The sequence below is a fragment of the Anolis sagrei genome, chromosome X (genome assembly GCF_037176765.1).
Source record: "Anolis sagrei isolate rAnoSag1 chromosome X, rAnoSag1.mat, whole genome shotgun sequence".
NCBI lineage: Eukaryota > Metazoa > Chordata > Lepidosauria > Squamata > Dactyloidae > Anolis > Anolis sagrei.
In genome coordinates this window covers 103,529,798-103,553,024 of record NC_090034.1, presented here as the reverse complement: position 1 = coordinate 103,553,024, position 23,227 = coordinate 103,529,798, and the positions used below count along the sequence as shown (strand labels likewise).

Below are 23,227 nucleotides of genomic sequence, written 5' to 3'. Positions count from 1 at the left end.
CAGTTTTTCCTCCTCCCAAGGCAGAAATGCAAAGTTGCTGGGCAGCATCCCTGCCTTCAGGCCATTCTGCAAAATTGCAGATTCGATTCCCCAGCCTTTTTCTGACCTTTCCTTTGCATGAGCATGGGTTCACCCCATGCCTGGGCCTTGGAGACATAAGGAGAAATGCAAATGCCAATGTTCTTGTTTAGGATATCTCTGTTAGGAAATAGTCCTCACCGATATGGAAAGTAGCTCTCGCTGCCAAACCGCGATGTTCCCAATCACAAAGCAATTAAGTCATTAGGCTTGGAAGACATCAAATGCTGACATGCGGCACGCACCGCTTTCAGGAACGGCCCAGGATAATAAATAGATATACACACCCTCCAGCGCCCAAAACTATCTTCCAGGAACAGAACAGGAAAGACGGGAACAATGAGCAATGGGCTCAAATGGCAGGAAAAGAGATTCCACCTAAACTTTAGGACGAATGTTTATTTATTTATTTGCGACATTTATATGCCACCCTTCTCACCCCGAAGGGGACTCAGAGCAACTTACAAGTAATATGTAAATACAATATATTAAATTATTAGCATGGTACTGAAAGGGTCTTTGAGTGAAATTTGCAAGGGGCTTTGAATGAAATTAACAGCAAAAGAGAAACATACCCTTTCTCTATAGAAAAAGAGCAACACGGAAGAAAATGTTTTTAAGAAACAAGATGTAACATGTAGAGGTCGGAAGTTGTATTGCGGTTAAGTTCAAAGGTTGTGGTTAAGCGCAGAGTCTGCAGGGACAAGAAGGTACTTTCCATCAAAAGGTCAAGGGAGGAGGCTGGAAAGAGAGTACTTTCCATGACAAAAAAAATGTTCTTGTTTACTTGAGGTTATATACCGGTGGTCAAAAAGCCAAGGGGACGCGGCAGTCACTTGAAGGGTAGCATCTGCGTATGCTGCCAGGCTGTCCGTCTTCTTCATGAAGAAACTAAAATAAACCTTGTTTTTTTATCTTTTTTGGGGGGGGGGGGCTGTCTCCTTCCTTTTGTGCTCCCGTGATGTGGACCTAAGAAGACCAATTTAGGGTCTCTAACAGTACAATATCAGCATTGAGTTGCCATGCAGCTGTAAAGTCAACCAGAGAGGGTATCTGCATAGAAGGAGCCTGGCTGTTGTTGCCTGGGGGCACCCTCTTCTAGGGAGGTGTTAACTGGACCCTGATTGTTTGCGGTCCAGAGTTCCTCTCTTTCTGAGAGGCGTACACTGTTTACTGTGAGTAAGCTTGATTAGCATTGAGTAGCCTTGCAGCTGCAAAGTCAACCCGTGAGGATATCTGCATAGAGAATAGACTCTATTCAAATACATTGCACATCAACCGTCAACCTCATGTGCTCCATTGAGATAATTGTACAATAGCAGTGTAATATGATAGGTTCCAGACTCTGTTCAAATACATTGCACATCAACCATCAATCTCATGTGCTCTAACAGGATAATAGCACAATAACAGTGCACTGTGATCGAGTCCAGACTCTGCTGAAAAACATTTCACACCAACTGTTGTGTACTCCATTGAGATAATAGCGCAATAGCAGATGATCGGGTCCAGACTCTGTTCAAATACATTACACATCACCGTCAACCTCATGTGCTCCAACGGGATAATAGCGCAATAACAGTGTAATGTGATTGGGTCCAGACTCCGTTCAAATACATTGCACACCAGCCACCAACCTCCTGTTCTCCATTGAGATAATGGTACAATAGCAGTGTAATATGATAGGTTCCAGACTCTGTTCAAATACATTACACATCAATCGTCAACCTCATGTGCTCCAACGGGATAATAGCGCAATAACAGTGATTGGGTCCAGACTCCGTTCAAATACATTGCACACCAGCCACCAACCTCCTGTTCTCCATTGAGATAATTGTACAATAGCAGTGTAATATGATAGGTTCCAGACTCTATTCAAATACATTGCACATCAACCGTCAACCTCGTGCTCCAATGGGATAATAGCGCAATAAGAGTGTAATGTGATTGGGTCCAGACTCTGTTCAAATACATTACACATCAACCATCAACCTCATGTGCTCCACTGGTATAATAACGCAATAGCAGTGCACTATGATCGAGTCCAGACGCTGTTCAAATACATTGCACACCAACCACCAACCTCATGTGCTCCATTGGGATAATTGTACAATAGCAGTGTAATATGATAGGTTCCAGACTCTGTTCAAATACATTGCACATCAACCGTATGTGCTCCATTGAGATAATATCGCGATAGCAGGGTAATGTGATAGGATCCAGACTCTATTCAAATACATTGCACACCAACTACCAACCTCATGTGCTCCATTGAGATAATTGTACAATAGCAATGTAATATGTTAGGTTCCAGACTCTATTCAAATACATTGCCCATCAACCGTCAACCTCATGTGCTCCAAAGGGATAACAGTGCAATAGCACAGTAATGTGAGAGGGTCCAGACTCTATTCAAATACATTTTACATCAGCCCTCAACCTCATGTGCTCCATTGAGATAATTGCGCAATAGCAAGGTAATGTGATAGGGTCCAGACTATATTCAAACACATTGCACAAAAACTGTCAATCTTACGTGCTCCACTGGGATAAAATCGCAATAGCAGGGTAATGTGCTAGGGTCCAGACTCTATTCAAATACATTGCATATCAACAGTGAACCTCATGTGCTCCACTAACTGACCTCTGTTGGCTTCCTCCTTAGCCAAATACCCTGAGATCAAGAAGCTGATGGGCCCTGATCCACGCCTGAAGTGGGTGGTGACCCTGATGGTGCTGTCCCAGATGGTGGCCTCCTACCTGGTGAAGGACCTGCCATGGAAGTGGGTCTTCTTCTACGCGTATGCATTCGGGGGATGCGTCAACCACTCCATGACCTTAGCCATCCACGACATCTCCCACAACGTGGCGTTCGGCCACCGCACAACCCGCTGGAACCGCTTCTTCGGCATGTTCGCCAACCTGCCCATAGGCGTGCCTTATGCCACATCCTTCAAGAAGTACCACGTCGACCACCACCGTTTCCTAGCCGGGGACGGGCTGGACGTGGATGTGCCCACCTCCTTTGAAGGGCGCTTCTTCCACTCACCCGGCCGCAAGCTGCTGTGGCTCGTGCTGCAGCCGGCCTTCTACGTCCTGCGACCGCTCTGCGTCAACCCCAAGCCTTTCTCCACCATGGAGGTCCTCAACATCGGCATCCAGCTGGCCTACGACCTCCTGGTCTACTGGTTCTGCGGGGCCAAGGCCGTGGTCTACATGGTGGCTGGCTCCATCCTGGCCATGGGGCTGCATCCCCTCTCAGGGCACTTCATCGCCGAGCACTACATGTACGCCCAGGGCTATGACACCGCCTCCTACTACGGGCCGCTGAACTGGATCACCTTCAACGTGGGCTACCACATGGAGCACCACGACTTCCCCAGCATTCCCGGGAGCAGGTTGCCACAGGTCAGTATTGGTCCCATTAATTACCCAGACCTGTTACACTATGTGACATAATGTGAAACATTTGTTACTCATTCAAAAGTGTTATTTCCTGTTTAATTGTGCGGTCCTTACTTTGAAAGGCGTTGTTCTTCTGCAGAAACTTCATTTTCGAGCCAGAAACTATGCTGAATTGCTTGAGACTCTATATGAGATATTCCTTGCAAAACGATCGCAAAATATGCTGCAAAATGTCCTTCTTGCAAAAACACAATGTATTCCTTGCAAGGGTCGTTGTAGGTTTTCTTTGGGCTATATGGCCATGTTCTAGAGGCATTCTCTCCTGACGTTTCGCCTGCATCTATGGCAAGCATCCTCAGAGGTAGTGAGGTCTGTTGGAACTAGGAAAAAGGGTTTATATATCTGTGGAATGACCAGGGTGGGACAAAGGACTCTTGTCCAGGCACTGTCAGGCCATTATATGGTAATCAAGGTGGTCAGTTGAAACATTCACACCTAGCTCCAGCGGACAAGAGTGTCTGATGTTGTGTTTCTAATAATAATAATAATAATAATAATAATAATAATAATAATGCAAGCACATCCAATCCATTATTATTATTAGAAACACAACAAGGTGAGTCCACAGCAGACACTGCTGGCTGTTGTATTGGGTCACATGTCGGACACTTCCCAAGTATCTAGGACTGTGTGATGTATCGGCGAATAATGCGTGCAGATCCCAGAAAGGTAGCCTTCTGCAGATGGTAACCTTGTCAGTGCCAATTGTGTTTAAGTGAGGGCCAAGGCCTTTAGGCACTGCATCCAGTGTGCCAATCACCACTGGGACCCCCTTGACTGGCTTGTGCCAGAGTCTCTGCAGTTCGATTTTTAAATCCTCGTATTGTGTCAGCTTTTCCAGATGTTTCTCTTCAATCCTGCTGTCACCTGAGATTGCGACATCGACAATCCATACTTTGTTTTTTAACACGATTGTGAGGTCAGGAGTATTATGCTCCAAAACTCTGTCTGTCTGAATCCAGAAGTCCCAGAGTAGCCTGACGTGTTCATTCTCTGTAACTTTTTCTGGCTTGTGATCCCACTAGTTTTTTGTTACAGGCAGATGGTGTTTGTGGCACAGGCTCCAATGAATCATCTGAGCAACGGTGTTGTGCCTCTGCTTGTAGTCTGTCCATGATCTTTTTGCAGCAGCTGAGGATGTGACCTATTGTTTTTTTCTGCTTCCTTGCAGAGCCTACATTTGGAATCTGTTGTCGACTTTTCAATCCTGGCTTTGATGGCATTGGTTCGAATGGCTTGTTCTTGGGCTGCCAGAATCAGGCCCTCCTTTATTGTTGTTGTTGTTGTTGTTATTATTATTATTGCTATAGTGAATATCTGCCAGAAACCATAATTTTCCTACGTCTTGTCTCCCTTTTCCAGGTGAAGAAAATCGCCCCCGAATATTACGAGAACCTCCCCTTCCACAACTCGTGGGTCCGGGTCCTTTGGGACTTTGTCTTCCAGGAGGAGCTAGGCCCTTTTGCCCGGGTGAAGCGGAAATACAAAGCCTTATGAGGCCAGAAGATGGCAATGAAGGATGGAAACGTCGCCCATTGCAGCTTTATTTCAATGGACTTAAACAGAAAGGACAAGTCGGAGGGACTGAAGGTTGTTTTTACAAAGGGATGGCCTGATGTCAATGTGTATTCTGAGTTACTTATAGAGTATGTCTACATGGTTTGGGATACAGATCTTGGGGACTCATCATCATCATCATCATCATAGTTCCTTGCATTGAGGATGCCTCTTTGGAGAGGGATGCAGGTCTTGGAGACTAATGATAATAATAATAATAATAATAATAATAATAATAATAATAATAATAATCAGCATATATATCTCGTTTGCTGTGACATACTGTGTTTTTGTGTCAGTAAAATAATAATAATAGCAATAATTTGTTGTTGTTCATTTGTTCAGTCACTTCTGACTCTTTGTGACCTCCTGGATCAGCCCAGGCCAGAGCTCCCTGTCGGCCGTCACCACCCCCAGCTCCTTCAGAGTCAAGACAGTCACTTCAAGGATGCCATCCATCCATCTTGCCCTTGGTCGACCCTTCTTCCTTTTTCCTTCCATTTTCCCCAGCATCATTGTCTTCTCCAAGCTTTCTTGTCTTCTCATGATGTGGTCAAAGTCCTTCATCTTGGCCTCTACTACCCTTTCCTCCAATGAGCATTATTTCCTGGAGGATGGACTGCTTGGATCTTCTTACAGTCCAAGGCACTCTCAGAACTTTCCTCCAACACCACAGTTCAAAAGCATCTCTCTTCCTTCGCTCAGCCTTCCCTATGGTCCAGCTCTCACATCCATAGGTGATTACGGGGAATACCATTGCTTTAACTATGCGGATCTTCGTTGCCAGTGTGATGTCTCTACTCTTCACTATTTTATCGAGATTGGTCATTGCTCTCTTCCCAAGAAGTAAGCATCTTCTGATTTCCTGGCTGCAGTCTGCATCTGCAGTCATCTTTGGGCTTAGAAATACAAAGTCTGCCACTGCCTCCTTGTTTTCTCCCTCTATTTGCCAGTTGTCAATCAGTCTGGTTGCCAGAATCTGATGTTTCATTGCAACCCAGATTTTGCCCTTTCTCCTTTCCCCTTGGTTGGAAGGCTCCCCAGCTCCTCCTCGCTTTCAGGCATCAAAGTGGTATCATCTACATATTTAAGGTTGTGACTGTTTCTTCCAGCTATTTTGACTCCGGTCTTGCATTCACCAAGCCCTGCACATCGCATGACGTGCTTTGCATACAAGCTGAATAGGTTGGGTAAGAGTAGACAGCCTTGTCGTACAACTTTCCCAATCTTGAACCAGTCTGTTGTTCCGTGGTCAGTTCTTACTGTTGCTATTTGGTCGTGATACAGATTCCTCAGGAGACAGACAAGGTGGCTTGGTATCCCCATACATACTGATAGGGCAATAATCATGAAACTAGAGAAATCAAAGTTTAAAATGTACCCCCTCTGTATTTAAAAATTAGCTTCTACTAAGGGTTTGTCTTGTCTGGAACATTTGTGGTTAGCACCTAAAAAACATGTGCAATCAACAACTTTCATAAGACAGTTCAGGCAGAAGGTTAAAAAGTTGACAATGTGTCTATTGCCACACATGGGGCGAAAGAACTATTTGGGTCTTGTACTTTTTATTGTCAAGAAATCATGTGATTTACAAGAAGTCAGTTGGTCAATGTGCTAAATAAGGAATTAAGCCTAGGTGGTAGTTTGGAATTGGATAACTTTTGTTGCAGTGCCAAAGAGTCTAGTCTATATAATGTGAGTCTGAAGAGACACTGGGCGCGGTAGCCTCTTGAAAGTACCAAGACCTGCGTGTTTGGTATGGCTGGCCCGTCTCATCATGATCATGACGAAAATAAACCTTGCTCTTGTACTTCTCCTGAGACTGGATGTTTGTCTTTCTGCCTCCTGCGACCGGGCCGAATGCAGGGACCCTGAATTGGGGGTCCCTAACAATACCACCAAGGACTTCCCACCATTTATTATGATCCACGCTGTCAAAGGCTTTGGAATAGTCAATAAAACAGAAACAGATGCTTTTCTGAACAATAGCAATCTATATAAATAAAAATGTAATGCATCACCTTGACAGCATCATCTTTTAAGACTTGAAACAGTTCAGCTGGGATCCTGTCATCTCCTGCTGTCTTGTTGTTAGCAATGCTTCTTAAGGCCCATTCAACCTCACTCCTCAGGATGTCTGGTTCTAATTCATTCACCACACCGTCAAAACTATCCTCGATATTATTATCTTTCCTATACAGATCTTCTGTATAGTCTCGCCACCTTCTCTTGATCTCTTCAGCTTCTGTTAGGTCCCTGCCATCTTTGTTTCTTATCACACCAATTTTTGCCTATATATAAATATATATAATTGCTATAATAATATATAACCATTATATATATATATTTCCCAAAACTACATCACTTTGCAATCCTGCACAAAAGCATCATTATCGTAATCACCATTATTATTCTTGTTAATATTGCTATTTTTCTTCTTTCATCCTTAATTAGAGCATCTTCCTATTCATTCCAATGGATAGCCCTAAGTGAGGGCAGCCTTCCCTGCATGTAACTTTGCCCTCACTTACCCTGCCTTCAGCCTCCATCTTTTTTTCTACTTCTCGTCATCCCATTGGTCGAGAGAGCTTTTTCCTCGCATTCTATTGGCCAACGTCCTTGGGGGCTTCCAATATGATTCGAGAAGAGGGCGGGACTAAGGTGCAAAGAAATGAAGAGATACTGAAGGGAATGTGGAGTTTCTGGAGGGTGCTGATTGGATAGACAAGTATCGGAGGCGGGGCGAATTTTGGCCGGCGCGGGCTGCGGATTGGCTGAGCTCCCTCGCGCCTGTCTGCGGATTGGCTGAGCGTTAATAGGGGGGGGAAGCGCGAGCGAGCGAGTGAGGAAAATATACTAAACGCCGAGGGAGTTTTCTTTGGTGCTGATTGGTTAGAAAGTAACGGAGGCGGGGCAAGTATTGCTCGATGTGAGCAGCGATTGGTCAAACATCTCGCGCCTGGCTGCGGATTGGCCCAAACGTCGAAAGGGGCGGGAGCAAAGGGGGAGGGGAGGGAAAAACGTCGAAGAGAGAGTGAGGTAAATAGTATGAAAGCGCTGAGGGGATTTTTCCTCAGGCGGGGCTTCGGATGCTGATTGGCTCGGACGGTAAAAAAGGCGGGGCAAAAGTTGGGCGGCGCGGGCGGCGATTGGTGGAGCCCCTGGCGCCCGGCTGCGGATTGGCTGGGCGCCGGGAGCGGCTGGCGAGGGTCAGTCTGAGGCGAGGAGCGGCGGCGTCGAGGCGTTCTTCCGAGCGGCGCCGGGATGAGCGTGACGGGGACGCCCGCCGTGGTCTCGGTCTCCATCAGCAGCAACCTCAACTCCTTCCGGAGCCTGAAGCGCTACGCCCGAGGCCTCACCCTCGCCGAGTTCAAGGTGAGCAAGGCCGGAAGAAGGACTAGGCCCAGATTTAAAGGGACAGGAACCCATTATTATCATTATTATGTATCAAGGGGACCCTTGTTGTTACCTTATTATTACTATAACTATAATAATTATAATATAATATATAATATTAATATATTATTTTAATAAATATTATACCTTATTACTATTATATTATTATTATTAATAATAATATTATTATGTATCAAGGGGACCCTTGTTGTTACCTTATTATTACTATAATAATAATAATATAATATAATATATAATATTAATATATTATTTTAATAAATATTATACCTTATTACTATTATTATTATTATTATTATTATGTATCAAGGGGACCCTTGTTGTTACCTTATTATTAGTATAACTATAATAATAATAATATAATATATAACATTAATATATTATTTTAATAAATATTATACCTTATTACTATTATATCATTATTATTATTATTATGTATCAAGGGGACCCCTGTTACCTTATTATTAGTATAACTATAATCATATATTATTATTATATATTATATAATATAAATATATTATTTTAATAAATATTATAAATTATTATTATTATTATTATTATTATTATGTATCAAGGGGACCCCTGTTGTTACCTTATTATTACTAAAACTATAATCATAATATATTATTACTGTTGCCATTTATATATAATATAAATATTATATTATTTTAATAAATACATCTTATTATTACTATTTTTATATTATTTATAAATATAATTTATATATAGTATAAATATATTATTTATAAAGGGGGTTCTTTTTATGACTATTATTTCTAAAAGTCCTTTTTATTAGTATTATTTATTTATAAAAGGGGAGACCCATCATTACTATTTATATTATTATGTATCACAGGGACCCTTGTTGTTACCTTATTATTACTGTAACTATAATAATATTATATAAATATTATAATTTATATATAGTATAAATATATTATTTATAAAGGTCCTTTTTATTACTACTACCATTATTGTTTATAAAGAGGCCCCATTTATTATTATTATTTATAAAGGGGACCCTCTTATTACTATTGTTTATGTATAAAGGGAAAATAATTATTATTTACCAAGGGAGGCTATTATTATTTATAAAGGGGATCCTTTTAATGACAGTTGTTCATAAAGGGGGACCTTATTGTTATTATATTATTTATAAATATTATAATTTATATATAGTATAAATACATTATTTATAAAGGGGGTTCTTTTTATGACTATTATTTATAAAGGTCCTTTTTATTACTACTACTATTATTGTTTATAAAGGGCCCCCTAATTATTATTATTATTAAGGGAGGCTATTACTATTTATAAAGGGGGTCCTTTTAATGACAATTATTGTTGTTGTTCATAATGGGGGACCTCATTATTATATTTATAAATATTATAATTTATATATAGTATAAATATATTATTTATAAAGGGGGTTCTTTTATCACTATTATTTATAAAAGTCCTTTTTATTATTACTACTACTACTACTACTCTTGTTTATAAAAGTGCGCCTATTATTATTATTATTTATAAAGGGGACTGCTCTTATTACTATTGTTTATGTATAAAGGGGAACCTATTATTTATCAAGGGAGGCAATTATTATTTATAATTTTTAATGACAATTACTATTATTGCTCATAAAGGGGGATATTATTATTATTAATATTTCACATATTTGTATCCCACCCATCTCATTCTAAAAGGGGAGTCAGGGCGGCCTTACAGCAGGCAGCAATTTGATGCCATTATTATTATTATTATTATTATTATTATTATTTATAAAGGGGACCGCTCTTATTACTATTGTTTATATATAAAGAGGGACCTATTATTATTTATCAAGGGAGGCTATTATTTTTTTATAAAGGGGGTCCTTTTAATGATAATTACTATTATTGTTCATAAAGGGGGGCCTTATCATTATTATTATTTGACATATTTGTGTCCCACCCTTCTCACCCTAAAAGGGGACTCAGGGCAGCCTTACAGCAGCCTTACAGCAATATATATTATATATATATTGATGCCAATATATATAAAAATATAAAAATAAACAAATATAATTAAAACCATGCAATTAAATATTAATTATTAAAACATCAATTAAAATCACGTAATCCTGATTGTAGTCCAAGTCCTGTCCAGTTGTAAATTCCATTAGTCCATTATCCTTATTGCACTATTTCCTTGTTGAATGCTTGGTCCCACAGCCAAGTCTTAAGCTTCTTCCTGAATTATTCATAAAGGGTGCCTCTTATTATTATTGGGCCCCCTGGTGGTGCAGCGTGTTAAACCGCTGAGCTGCAGAACTTGCTGACCGAAAGGTTGGCAGTTTGAATCCGGGTAGCGAGGTGAGATTCCACTTCTGCCAACCTAGCAGTTTGAAAACATGCAAATGTGAATAGATCAATAGGTACTGCTCTGCAGGAAGGTAACAGCGCTCCATGCTGGCCACATGACCTTGGAGGTGTTTATAGACATCGCTGGCTCTTTGGCTTAGAAATGGAGTTGAGCACCAACCCCCAGAGTTGAACATGACTGGACTTAATGTCAGGGGAAACCTTTACCTATTATTATTATTATTATTATTATTATTATGCTTATTATTGATAAAGGGGATATTATTTATTTATAAAGGTGACCCTTATTATTATTATTATCAATAATAATAATATAGTGGGCATTATTATTGTTTGTAAAGGGTGCCCATGATTGTTATTATTAATTATAATAATAAGAGGGGACCTATTATCATTTATAAAGGGAGACCACTGTTATTGCTATTTAGAAAGAGCCCCTTATTATTATTATTATTATTATTATTATTATTATTACTTTTATTCTTATTTATAAAGGGGACCTCTATTATTATTTCTAAAGGGGCCCTTTTTATTACTATTATTTATTTATAAAGCAGGGACCTATCATTATTTATAAAGGAGGACTCTGTTGTTATTATTAATAATAATAAAACAGGCTATTATTATTTACAAAGGGGGACCTATTATTCCTATCACTATTATGATTATTACCATTATTATTTATAAAGGGGGGTGTATTACTATCACTATTGCTATTATTTTTATTTATGAAGGGAGCACTCTTATTGCTGTTGCTACTATTATTTATAAGGGGACACCCCTATTATTCCTATTGCTATTACTATTAATAATATTACTATCTCAATTGAGACATAAAGTGGCTCACAACATTAGAAAAACAGTTCTATTTAAAACCCACAACATATAAATATTATAATTCAATTAAAATCCTTTAAAATACATTTATAAACTATTGAAATAATCAAGTCCCTTACAGTACCCCATTGGCTCACTCTTAAGAACTCTTTTCTTTCAAATGTATAAAAAGAAAATTACCTTTTCAACTCACACCCGCTTCCTTCATCCTCAAATTAGGTGTAATTTATGAAGTAAACTGAACTTTACTAATTAAAAATGAATTGCCTTCCTCTCTCAAACCATCTTCACCCAAAAATTAAGGGTTATAGTTTATTAATTAAGGGGTCCTTAAAAAAAAAGACTGCTTCCTCTATCATATTCCCTTATTCAATCGTATCCATTTCCAGCCCCTTTCCCCCCCTCAAAATTAGCAATCATAAGTTATGAATAAAAAGATACTCCCATTTTGTAATTGACTTCTACACTCATATCCTCAACCCCCCCCCCAAAGTAAAGAGGATCCCCCGTTTTTAAAAAAAAATAAATTTGCTTCCTCACTCTCATCCCCTTCTCCTCAAATTAAAGTTATATCAAAGTATAGGGAACCCTGTTTTTAAAAATAAATTGCCTTCCTCTCATCCATACCCCTGACTTCTCCCCTTTCCTGTTTATGGATAGTAAATTGTGACAGAAGTAAATCACAGCTCCATTTCCAAGACTGGGTTTGAATCTTTCCTCTTCCCTTGTAGGGAGATATATGGCTTCCTCCTAATTTTGGTGGGTTTACATTGCAATGCAAGCAAGAGGTCGGGCCTGGACCAAAGCTTTTTCCCAGCCTTGGTCCTCTTCCTGATACACAGGGTGTGTCTACACTGTAGGATTGATGCAGTTCGAGGCCACATTTACTGTGATGGCTCAATGGTAGTTATAATTTGGTGCAGCATCTACTGTCTTTGGCAGGGAAGGCGAAATATCTTGGGAAACTTTCCACAGCTGCAGTATTGGCCCATTTTGAAAGAGATTCCTCATGAATGACAGTCCCTGACATTTGTTAGGATGCCCCTGGTTGTTGTCTGCCTGCATTGAGGACTGATACATGTCTTTGCAACAGTGGTTCGTAACCTGTGGGACCCCAGATGTTTTGGCCTACAACTCCCAGAAATCCCATCCAGTTTACCAGCTGTTAGAATTTCTGGGAGTTGAAGGCCAAAACATCTGGGGAACCACAGGTTGAGAACCACTGGTCTAGAGGCTTGGTTGGTGTATTTTACAATTGATTTAACTGTTCACACCTCATTGATGGCATCCGTTAATTCTTCCTTTCGATGCTGCATATATAAGTATTCACTTCAGGGATGGGTTGATGCCCAATGTACTGTAACATTGCAATGACCCCAGTGATTTACTGATTTGGAGGAGGCTGAGATCTGCATTGTTAATATTAATCATCTTTGAAGGGTTTAATGTAAATATTATGCACAGAGAGCATGTGCATATTAGCACCTGCGTTGTTGGAAATACACAAGGATATGGAAAACATTGAAAGAACTTGCTTTTTGCTCTTTGTAGAAAAAATGGATGCAGGGGAATGACTAGAAGAGAATTTTTAAAAAGCCGTATTTGCTGCAGTTTGGTCTCTTTGTTTCATCAATAACTAACTGAATCTTTGTGCAGCCCACTTTCCCCTCAGTGGACATTTGGGATTTCTTCTCTTTAATATAGTATGCTCATTTTATGGACAGAGCTGAATTTAAAGTCACAACAACAATCACAGCAATTTTTATTGATTAGCCAATTGGCCTTATCAAAAACAAACCGTGCAGACACAACATACATCTAGCCCTCTTAAAATAAAATACAAATATACAGGTAGCCATAGATATATGCATCAACTATCCTCGTCACCCCTACACTGCACCCCAATCTGATCTATGTACTCCGACCTCCTTTTAGCAGCTTTAAACAAATAAAGGGCAACTTGTTTTGTCAGAATGGGGTTATAACCAGCCAACAAAAATGAAGTTTTGGCTGCTGTATCCCAACTTGTTTTATTGCAAATAAAAGGCCATAAGTATTGTTTCCTTTCTTTTTCATATAAATTGCAGTGATGTAAAGTGTGGTTCAGATTTTCGACTTCAGGTCAAAAGTTGTGATGCTTAGTTGGCAGTTCTTTTTTGTTTATTGTTTATTTTCTGGTTGTATTAATTTGTTGTTATTGTTATAAATTAAATTTCCTAATGTTAGAGACGTGCATTGTTGATGCCACCAAGAGACCGTTTGAGCTTGATAGAGTCTCTGTTGTGGTACCAAGGATATACAAATTGCTTGCTGCAGTGTTTTGTGGCCCTTTTAGGATCCTAAGGGAGTGTCCTCCAATGGAGAAAGTAAATGTATGCCCTGCGGATAGTGGCATGGCCCTTTGCTGCTTTGCAGCAAGGACCAAACTGCAAACAATGTGTTTTGTGTGCCCACTGACTGCAGCATCTTTGATATTGCAGATTATTGGCTTCTTTTGCTTTCTGAATTTCTGTGCGGATAGATTTCCATGCCACTAATGTGGTGGGGGAAATAATGAAGTTCAGTGTAGGAACATTTTGCTTTTGGGTACTGGGTTTGTCCTTCCCAGCTTGATTTTGAACTGGATGCCATGCTCTGCGTCATGCATATTTTTGCATGGATGCAGCACACACGCAGTTCCCTCTTTGTGGCGTCCTTTGATTCAATGTCTCCTTTCACATACAAAGCTGCTCTTTGGCGCCATCCAACCACCCGTCTCCTGCTTGCTTCGAGTTCCAAACTTGTTTCTCTGTCTTCCCACCTTATCTGTTTATAATACATTTTCATCAAATGCTTGACAGCGCATCGTTCGGTCTGGGAAAGTCTCCATTTTGAGCTGCCCATCCATCAGCCAGCACTCTGTCAACAGCAGATCCTTTTGTCTTCCACACACATCCAAACTGGGATTAACTGCGGCTTGGCAGCTGGTGAACAGTGCTTGGCTAGGTGCGCCAGCCAAACGGCCTTGATGCTCTGCGGCCCCCTCTCCTCCTCCCGGTTGCAAATGCAGCATGTGGCCCTGTGCCAAAGGCTGGCTTTTGTTTCATCACTTCACCACCCCCCTCTCTGCAATACTGGCAATGTGAAACTAGCATGACATTTGGAGGTTTGCTGACAACACTCGCCTGGCTCATGTACCCCTTTCACCTTCGTTATTGGTCCCGCATAACCTCTTTTGAACATCTGTGAGTTTTACAGACTGCATCACAGAAGTGATTGGCTGGTTGCTGTCGCGATGCAGAGCTCCAGCCAACAATTTGGGGACTGAGAGCCCTACAGAGCCATTTTGTCAAGCATATTAAGGCATAGCTGGACCAATGCTATCTCATCCAGCGTGGCAGCAACAACTAGAACAGGTGTGGGCAAACTTTGGCCCTCTTGGACTTCAACTCCCACTATTCCTAACAGCCGGTAAACAACAGTAATACAAAACAATAAAATAAAACTCATAAATGTCCAGGGCCTAAGAGAAGAAAGTGACCTGGATAATTGGTAGAAAAAGATATGGCCAATTTCAACAGTATCTGGGGCAGAGCTAGAACTAGTCATTCTCAAAGGTTTGTTTAAACCACCAGGTCTTCAGGCTCTTACAAAAAGAGGGGAGGGATGGGGCCTGTCTTATTTCTCCAGGAAGGGTGTTCCAGAGGCCGGGGGGGGAGGCACCACCGAGAGGACCCTCTCTCTCGTCCCCACCAACCGTGCTTGTGACGGTGGTGGGAGCGAAAGGAGGGCCTCCCCGGAAGATCTGTAAGTTGTAAGCCACTCTGATTCCCCTTTGGGGTGAGAAGGGCCGCATATAAATGTCGTAAATAAATAAATAAGAGGCTCCATCTTTCCCAACAGTGTAAGTTGGAACTGGTCGTGGGCAGCCCGGCATCATGCATGGACCTCGAGCTTTACACTGCAGACGACAAGTTTGTGATGAAACTGGACAGCGACGAGGCCTTGCTGGGGTCTTACCCCGTTGATGACGGATGCAGGATTCACGTGAGTGCTGCTTTTCTCTAGGGGAGTAGCAGAACAACATTAACTCCTAGGGCTGAAGAGTTTCTTGGAATACTGGCTGGCAGCTCTAGAAACCAGCAGAGATATGGGATGGGTAAAAAAATGTATATAAATTCATCCTTTTAGAAAAAGCCAAACAGAGGACCATACTTGTATTTATTGTAACTAAAGTAAGCATGAAACGAAGGGACCTTTTACCAGGAGTGTGACAACAGGCTAACTAATACCTTCTTAAAAATATATATGCCAGTAATGTGAGGTAACTATTCTGTTTGGACTTGTAGGTTATCGACAGGAGTGGTGCGAACATTGGGGAATATGAAGACTTGTCAAGGGTGGAGAAGTTTGAGCTGACAGATGCCGATTATGACAAAAGAACAGGTGAGGACAGGTGGGGATTTTTGGCATGGAAATGTGGTTGCAACCTTATTTCAGAAATGGCCTCCTGAGGATATAAATCGTGTGATTTCCCAGGAAGGTCTGAGACATTGATTATCCCTTCATAGGAAGAATGAGACGGCTTCTTCATAGAAATTATGAATGCTGTAGACTGTGTGCTGTATTGAGTTCTCTTTGAAATATTTTGCAAAGAATGGGTATGTAAGAAATCATCTGCAGACACATACCTCATAACGAATGTCAGGACCAGCCTTATTTCTTTTCCCACAGACACTGCTCGCTCCTTCATGAAACGCAGCAAGCTGGGGCAGTACAATCAGGAAGAGATGCTGAAGAAGGAGGCCGAGCAAGAGCAGAAGCTGGCGGAGGAGAAAGCCTTGGCGGAGGCCATATCCGTGGGGGCGAGGTGTGAGGTGCGGTCATCAGGGCAGCCCAACAAACGGGGGACCGTGATGTATGTCGGTGAGTAAACAGGAAATAATAATAATAATAATAATAATAATAATAATAATAATAATAGAGACGGAGGGCCTGATTCTGGAAGCCCAAGAACAAGCCATTCGAACCAATGCCATCCAAGCCAGAATTGAAAAGTTGACAACAGATCCCAAATGTAGACTTTGCAAGGAAGCAGATGAAACAATAGATCCCATCCTCAGCTGCTGCAAGAAGATCGTGCAGACAGACTACAAGCAGAGGCACAACACCATTGCTCAGAGGATTCATTGTAACTTGTGCCACAAATGCCATCTCCCTTTGACAAAGAACTGGTGGGATCACAAGTCAGAAAAAGTTACAGAGAATGAACATGCCAAACTCCTCTGGGACTTCCAAATTCAGACAGACAGAGTTTTGGAGCATAATACTCCTGACCTCACGATTAAGTTAAAAAACAAAGTATGGATCGTTGATGTCGCAATCCCAGGTGACAGCAGGATTGCAGAGAAACAACAGGAAAGCTGACATGATATGAGGATTTAAAGATCGAACTGCAAAGACTCTGGAACAAGCCAGTCAAGGTGGTCCCAGTGGTGATGGGCACACTGGGTGCAGTGCCTCAAGACCTTGGCCTGCACTTAAACACAATCGGCGCTGACAAAATTACCAGCTGTCAGCTGTAGAAGGCCACCTTACTGGGATCTGCACACATATTTAACTGATATATCACACAGTCGTAGACACTTGGGAAGTGTCCAACATGTCCTTAACTTCTTAACTTTTCTTTCTACGTATTGTTCTCCCTCTTTCGATGTTATCACTTCACGAAAATCAATAAAAAATATTAAAACTGGAAGTGTCCAACATGTGATCCAATACAACAGCCAGCAGAGTGATCTTGTCAGCTGTGGACTCATCTTGTTGTGTCTCTAATAATAATAATAATAATAATAAAGGCTCTGGCATAAACCAGCACAGGTGGTCCCAGTGGTCATTGGCACACTGGGTGCTGTACCAAAAGATCTCAGCCGGCATTTGGAAACAATAAACATGGACAAAATCACGATCTGTCAACTGCAAAAGGCCACCTGACTTGTATCTGCACGCATCATTCAAAAATACACCACACAGTCCTTGACGCTTGGAAAGTGTTCGACTTGTGATTTTGTGATACGAAATCCAGCATAGAAATCTCGTTGGTTGTGACATACTGTGCTTTTGTGTCAGTAAAATAATAATGTATTTATAAGCTGCTCCATCTCTCAGGTGGCTCACAGCATGAATAATACAACAAAATAAACAATGCCTGCTTCCTATGAGGCAGTTGCTTTAAGTGGAAGAAGGGCCTGCCTTGTTGATGTTTCTAAGCACCATTTTGGCAACATTCATTACCAGATTTTACCATTAATTCATTGGATTTAATCCTGACACGGGAAAACTTCTTCTTCCAGGTGTGTTGGACTTCAACTCCCACAATTCCTTGCAGAAATTGTGAGAGTTGAAGTCCAAAACACCGGGAGGGCTGAAGTTTGCCCATGCCTGTTCTGGAGGAACAAAATCTGGAAACCATTAGTCTGGTGCACCTTTATATCTCCCTCCCTTTTATTCTCTCCATAGGTTTAACTGAGTTCAAACCTGGTTACTGGATCGGCATCAAGTATGACGAGCCTTTGGGGAAGCATGACGGCAGGTAAGGCTTTTCCCTTCAAGTGGCAACGCTTTCTGTCTCCCCCAGTCCACTCTGTTGCAAGCTTGAGATAAACAAAACACGGCCTTTTAAATGGTGGCCCAGGCTTTGCAGGGTTTAGATACAGGGACAAAAATGAGTCCGCAGCTGATGAAAGCGAATCACGCAAAGTCACTACATTAAAAAATTCTGGATACATTCCATGCTAGCGCATGCAGATAAAAGCAGAAATACTTCCGATATAATTTGCTATGGCATTATCTTCACTGGCATTAATGGTATTTAGAGAGTGTTTTTTTCTTAATGTGTACCTGTGCTTGGCGCAATGGAAGACTAGGAAAGACAAAAATGATTTTCTTTCTCCCACTACTTTTAAAGCACACACTGTAGCTACTATTAATCCATCAAATGCTGTATACATTACTTTGCATTATATTTTAAACTGGAGTATATACCTGGCTTTGCTTGGGTATCGCAGGGGCCACTGCCAACCCCCTCCCCCCTGCTTTCATCCCTTTTTTCTGGGTTTTTTTTTTTTTGGTCGTGTCAGGAGTAACTTGAGAAACTGCAAGTCGTTTCTGGTGTGAGAGAATTGGCCAGGGGATGCACAGATATTTTTGATGTTTTATCATCTTTGTGGGAGGCTTCTCTCATGTCCCCATATGAGGAGCTGGAGCTGATAGTGGGAGCTCATCCATGCTCTCCCCGGATTCGAACATGCAGCCTGTTGGTCTGCGGCACAGGGGTTTAACCCACTGCGCCACCGGGGGCTCCTTTTTTCTGTTTACCTCCCCTCATACCTTTCCCCCTTTTCTTTCTCTTCTTTCCTTTCCTCATTTTTCTTCTTCCCCCCTTCCCTTCCTTCTCCCTTCCTTTCCCTACTTTTTTTTCTTTTCTCCCCCTCCTGTTTTTTCCTTCTCAAGGTCTGAGAGGGTCTACCTCACAATGTTTCCATGGTAATATGGCTGTCCTTGTGGCTCTTTTCTTCTTTCGTGCTCCATATTTCTCACAGGGAGATGGGGCGGGATTTGAATAAAGTTGTGTTGTTGTTGTTTCCCTCATACACAGGTCACGCTCCCTCCTTCCTTTCCCTCCCTTCCCCTCATATACAGGTCGTCTTTATTTGTTTGTTTGTTTGTTTCCTCTCTTCCTCTCATATGCACATCACCTTTCTTTCTTTCTTTCTTTCTTTCCTCTCTTCCCCTCATACACTCATCACCTTTCTTTTCCTTTCCTTCCTTCCTTCCTTCCTCTTTCTTTCTTTCTTTCTTTCTTTCTTTCCTCTCTTCCCCTCATACACTCATCACCCTTCTTTTCCTTTCCTTTCTTCCTTCCTTCCTCCCTCTTTCTTTCTTTTTCTTTCTTTATTTCCTTCCTTCCCCTCATACACGTCACCTTCCCTTTCTTTCTTTCTTTCTTTCTTTCTTTCTTTCTTTCTTTCTTTCTTTCTTTCTTTCCTCTCTCCCCCTCATACACTCATCACCTTTCTTTTCCCTTCTTCCTTCCTTCCTTCCTCTTTCTTTCTTTTTCTTTCTTCCTTTTTCTTTCTTCTCTGTCTGTCTCTCTCCTTCCTTCCCCTCATACACATGTCACCTTCCCTTTCTTTCTGTCTGTCTGTCTGTCTGTCTGTCTGTCCCTCATAAACACATCACCTTCCTTCCTTCCTTCCTTCCCTCTCTTCCCCTCATACACACATCACCTTTTTTCCTTCCTCTTCCTTCCTTCCTTCCTTCCTTCCTTCCTTCCTTCCTTCCTTCCTTCCTTCCCTGTCTGTCTCCTCCCTTCCCCTCATCCACGTCACCTTCCTTTTCTTTCTGTCTGTCTTTCTTCCTTTCCTATTTTCCCCTCATAAACACATCACCTTTCTTTTCCCTCCCTCCCTTCCTTTCCTCTCTTCCCCTCATACACACATCACCTTTTTCCCTTCCTCTTCCTTCCTTCCTTCCTTCCTTCCTTCCTTCTTTCCTTCCTTCCTTCCTTTCTTTCTTTCCTTCCTCTCTTCCCCTCATACACACATCACCTTTTTCCTTCCCCTTCCTTCCTTCCTTTCCTCCCTTCTCCTCACACACACGTGTCACTTTTCTATCCCTTCTTTTTCTCCCTCTCTCCCCCTCTCTTTCTTTCCCCTTCTCTTCCATACACATCACCTTTCTATATGAGGGACCTTCCAGACAGGCCCTATATCCCAGGATCTGATCCCAGGTTTTCTGCATTAAACTGGATTATATGAGTCCTTGCTGCCGGATAATCTGGGATAAACAGAAAGTCTGTGGTCATATCCTGGAGTATAGGACCTGTCTGGAAGGACCCTCAACTTAACCTAGCAACACCCAATCCAGTGACATTACAAAGCCATTAGGGGCCCCGGTGGTGCAGTGGGTTAAACCCTTGTGCCAGCAGGACTGAAGACCAACAGGTCAGAGGTTCGAATTTGGGGAGGGCGCTGATGCGCTCCATCTGTCAGCTCCAGCTCCTCATGCAGGGACATGAGGGAAGCCTCATATAGGGATGGTCAAGCATCCAGCGTCCTTGCAGATGGCCAATTCTCTCACTCCAGACGCAACTTGCAGTTTCTCAAGTCGCTCCTGACACAAAAATAATAACAAAGCCATTTCACCTTGCAACAGCCTAGGTATGTTACAAACAAACATACTTTTGACTTATACATATATAGATACTAGTGGTCCCCTGCCACACGTTGCTGTGGCCCAGTCTGGTGATATGGAAAATAAAGTAATTAGAAAGTGCTTGTTTCTAATATATGTAATGTCTTTCTGCTTGTGGGTAAACAGTATTTCTTGCTGTTTCTTTGTCAGTGTTGACGTAGAGATTGTCTGGTTTGCCTACTCTGGAACATGCAAGATATCATTGCCCTTCTTGAGGGGTCCCTTTCAAATTTATAAATCTTTATCTGTGTGTGTGTGAATCATATATATCTATATCTATGGCTGGATGGCTCTCTGTCAGGAAGGCTTTGATTACGTTTTCTTGCCCTGGTGAAGGGAGTTAGATTGGATGGCCTTAAGTGTTTTCTGTTGGTCATTAGGGTTCAGTGTGGGAAGTTTGCCCCAATTCTGTAATTTGTGGGGTTCATTCAGAATGGTCTTTGATTGGAAGTGAAGTATAAATCCCAGTAACTACAGCTCCCAAATGCCAAGGTCTATTTCCCCCAAACTCCATCTGTGTTCATATTTGGGCATATATAATATTTGTGCCAAGTTTGGTCCAGATCCATCATTATTTGAGTCCAAAGTGCCCTCTGGATGTAGGTGAACTACAACTCCCAAACTCAAGGTCAATGCCCACCAAACGCTGCTAGTATTTTTGTTGGTCATGGGAGTCCTGTGTGCCAAGTTTGGTTCAATTCCATCATTGTTGGAGTTCAGAATGCTCTTTGATTACAGGTGAACTATAAATCCCAGCAACTACAACTCCTAAATGACAAAATCATAATTTTTTGAGTGATGGTCACACCTTGTGTAGTGAGATGTTTTGTTGCCAAATTTGGTGTGATTTCGTTCATTGGTTCTTTTGTTTTTAAGGTACTCATTATGCACAGAGCATTTTTATATATATAGAAAGATGGAGAAAATGATACTTTTATGCAAAGTTAAACGTAATGCAATAGATCTTAAAATGAGAAAAAGTGCCTTTCAACACAAAAGATATTGCAGAAACCTGATGGTGTGAGAGTTTCACTGCAATTTCCCTTCCTCTTGGCAGCGTCGGTGGAAAGCGGTACTTTGAGTGCCAGCCAAAATACGGGGCCTTTGTGAAGCCACAGCACGTGGTGGTGGGGGACTTCCCGGAAGAGGATTACGGCCTGGACGATGAGATGTGACAGGAAGAACGGGCGGAAACGGAAGTGGAGGAGAAGGCGGCCGCCGGCTCCGTTGTGGGACTTGTCCTGGTTGCTGCTGCGAAGCCCGGCTGCGTCCCGACGCCACCTGGGAGAATGTGGGGCCAGCCGGAGAGAGAAGATGCGGAAGCCACTTGTGTGTCCTTTTGACTCGTGTCGGTTGTTTTTCCCCCCTTTTCCCCTAGTTGCCTCTTGTTTCGTTCGGCAAAGATGCCGCGTCCCTTTGAGTGTGTCCTGATACATACCAGTTGCGTAACATAGAGAATGTGAGCGTTGGCCTTGTAGTCGAAACCCTGAAGATGGAGAAGGGTTTTGTTTGTGTGGTTTTTTTTTTTTGTGCCAAGGGCCCGCGTTTCCGAAAGTGGCCCTTGAAGCGGATGGGGGTATGAAGCCTTTCCCTGCCCTTAAAAATACAACAATTCCAGACGGACATTTCCAACACCATGCCTTTTCTTTTCCCTTCTGTGATACTTTTGTGAGTGTATGTGTTGTTGGCAGATGCTACGTGATGATTACAAATTAAAAATGTTTTGAATGGGGGGAGAAACATTCCAGACAAGAATCAATGTGTGGGAGAGTTTTATTTCATTTGACCTTCGGCATGCATTGTCCTAAAATTGGGGAGGGAGGTCACATTTGCAGGCAGTCCCAGAGTTACAAACATCTACAAATGTTTGTAGATGCAGTGGGTTAAACCGCTGAGCTGCTGAACTTGCTGATCAAAAGGTTGCAGGTTCGAATCCGGAGAGTGGCATGAGCTCCCACTGTTAGCTCCAGCTTTTGCCAACCTAGAAGTTCGAAAACATGCAAATGTGAGTAGATCAATAGGGACCGCTCTGGTGAGAAGGTAACAGCACTCCATGCAGTCATGCTGGCCACATAATCTTGGAGGTATTTATTTATTTATCGTGTCAGGAGCAAGCAGACAGTTGTATTACATTTTTAACAAAACAAACAAACAGACAAAACACAAAGTTTGTAAGCTTGGTAGTTGATTAAATGTCCTTTGACCAGTAGCTGGCCACTTGGAGTGCCTCTGGTCAGGCATGTAGTCAGGGGGGAGGGGCTTGAGGGGCTTCAGCCCCCTCC

General features: G+C 41.9%; 2 protein-coding genes across 2 annotated transcripts in view; both read left to right on the top strand.

Moving 5' to 3' along the window:
- Nucleotides 1-5,294, top strand: part of LOC132780461 (sphingolipid delta(4)-desaturase/C4-monooxygenase DES2-like) — a 9,823-nt gene extending 4,529 nt beyond the window's left edge. Inside the window, exons 2-3 of the mRNA XM_060784181.2 lie at nt 2,744-3,486; nt 4,906-5,294. Coding sequence (XP_060640164.2) covers nt 2,744-3,486; nt 4,906-5,040 — 878 coding nt within the window. The 3' untranslated portion in view covers nt 5,041-5,294. The remainder of the gene's footprint in view (nt 1-2,743; nt 3,487-4,905) is intronic.
- A 2,980-nt stretch (nt 5,295-8,274) lies between these two features.
- Nucleotides 8,275-22,700, top strand: LOC137094972 (tubulin-folding cofactor B-like). Its single transcript, XM_067461048.1, has 6 exons — nt 8,275-8,475; nt 15,594-15,737; nt 16,040-16,136; nt 16,425-16,616; nt 18,210-18,282; nt 22,003-22,700. The coding sequence occupies exons 1-6, from the start codon at nt 8,365-8,367 to the stop codon at nt 22,118-22,120; spliced, it is 735 nt and encodes a 244-aa protein (XP_067317149.1). The 5' UTR covers nt 8,275-8,364; the 3' UTR covers nt 22,121-22,700.
- Nucleotides 22,701-23,227: the final 527 nt, after the last annotated feature.

Excerpts from the sequence above, each read along its gene's own strand:
- LOC137094972 (XM_067461048.1), top strand. The coding sequence starts at position 8,365 with ATGAGCGTGACGGGGACGCCCGCCGTGGTCTCGGTCTCCATCAGCAGC. Across the intron at positions 15,738-16,039 it reads ATGACGGATGCAGGATTCAC|GTTATCGACAGGAGTGGTGC; the intron begins GTGAGTGCTGCT and ends TTGGACTTGTAG. Across the intron at positions 18,283-22,002 it reads TTGGGGAAGCATGACGGCAG|CGTCGGTGGAAAGCGGTACT; the intron begins GTAAGGCTTTTC and ends TCCTCTTGGCAG.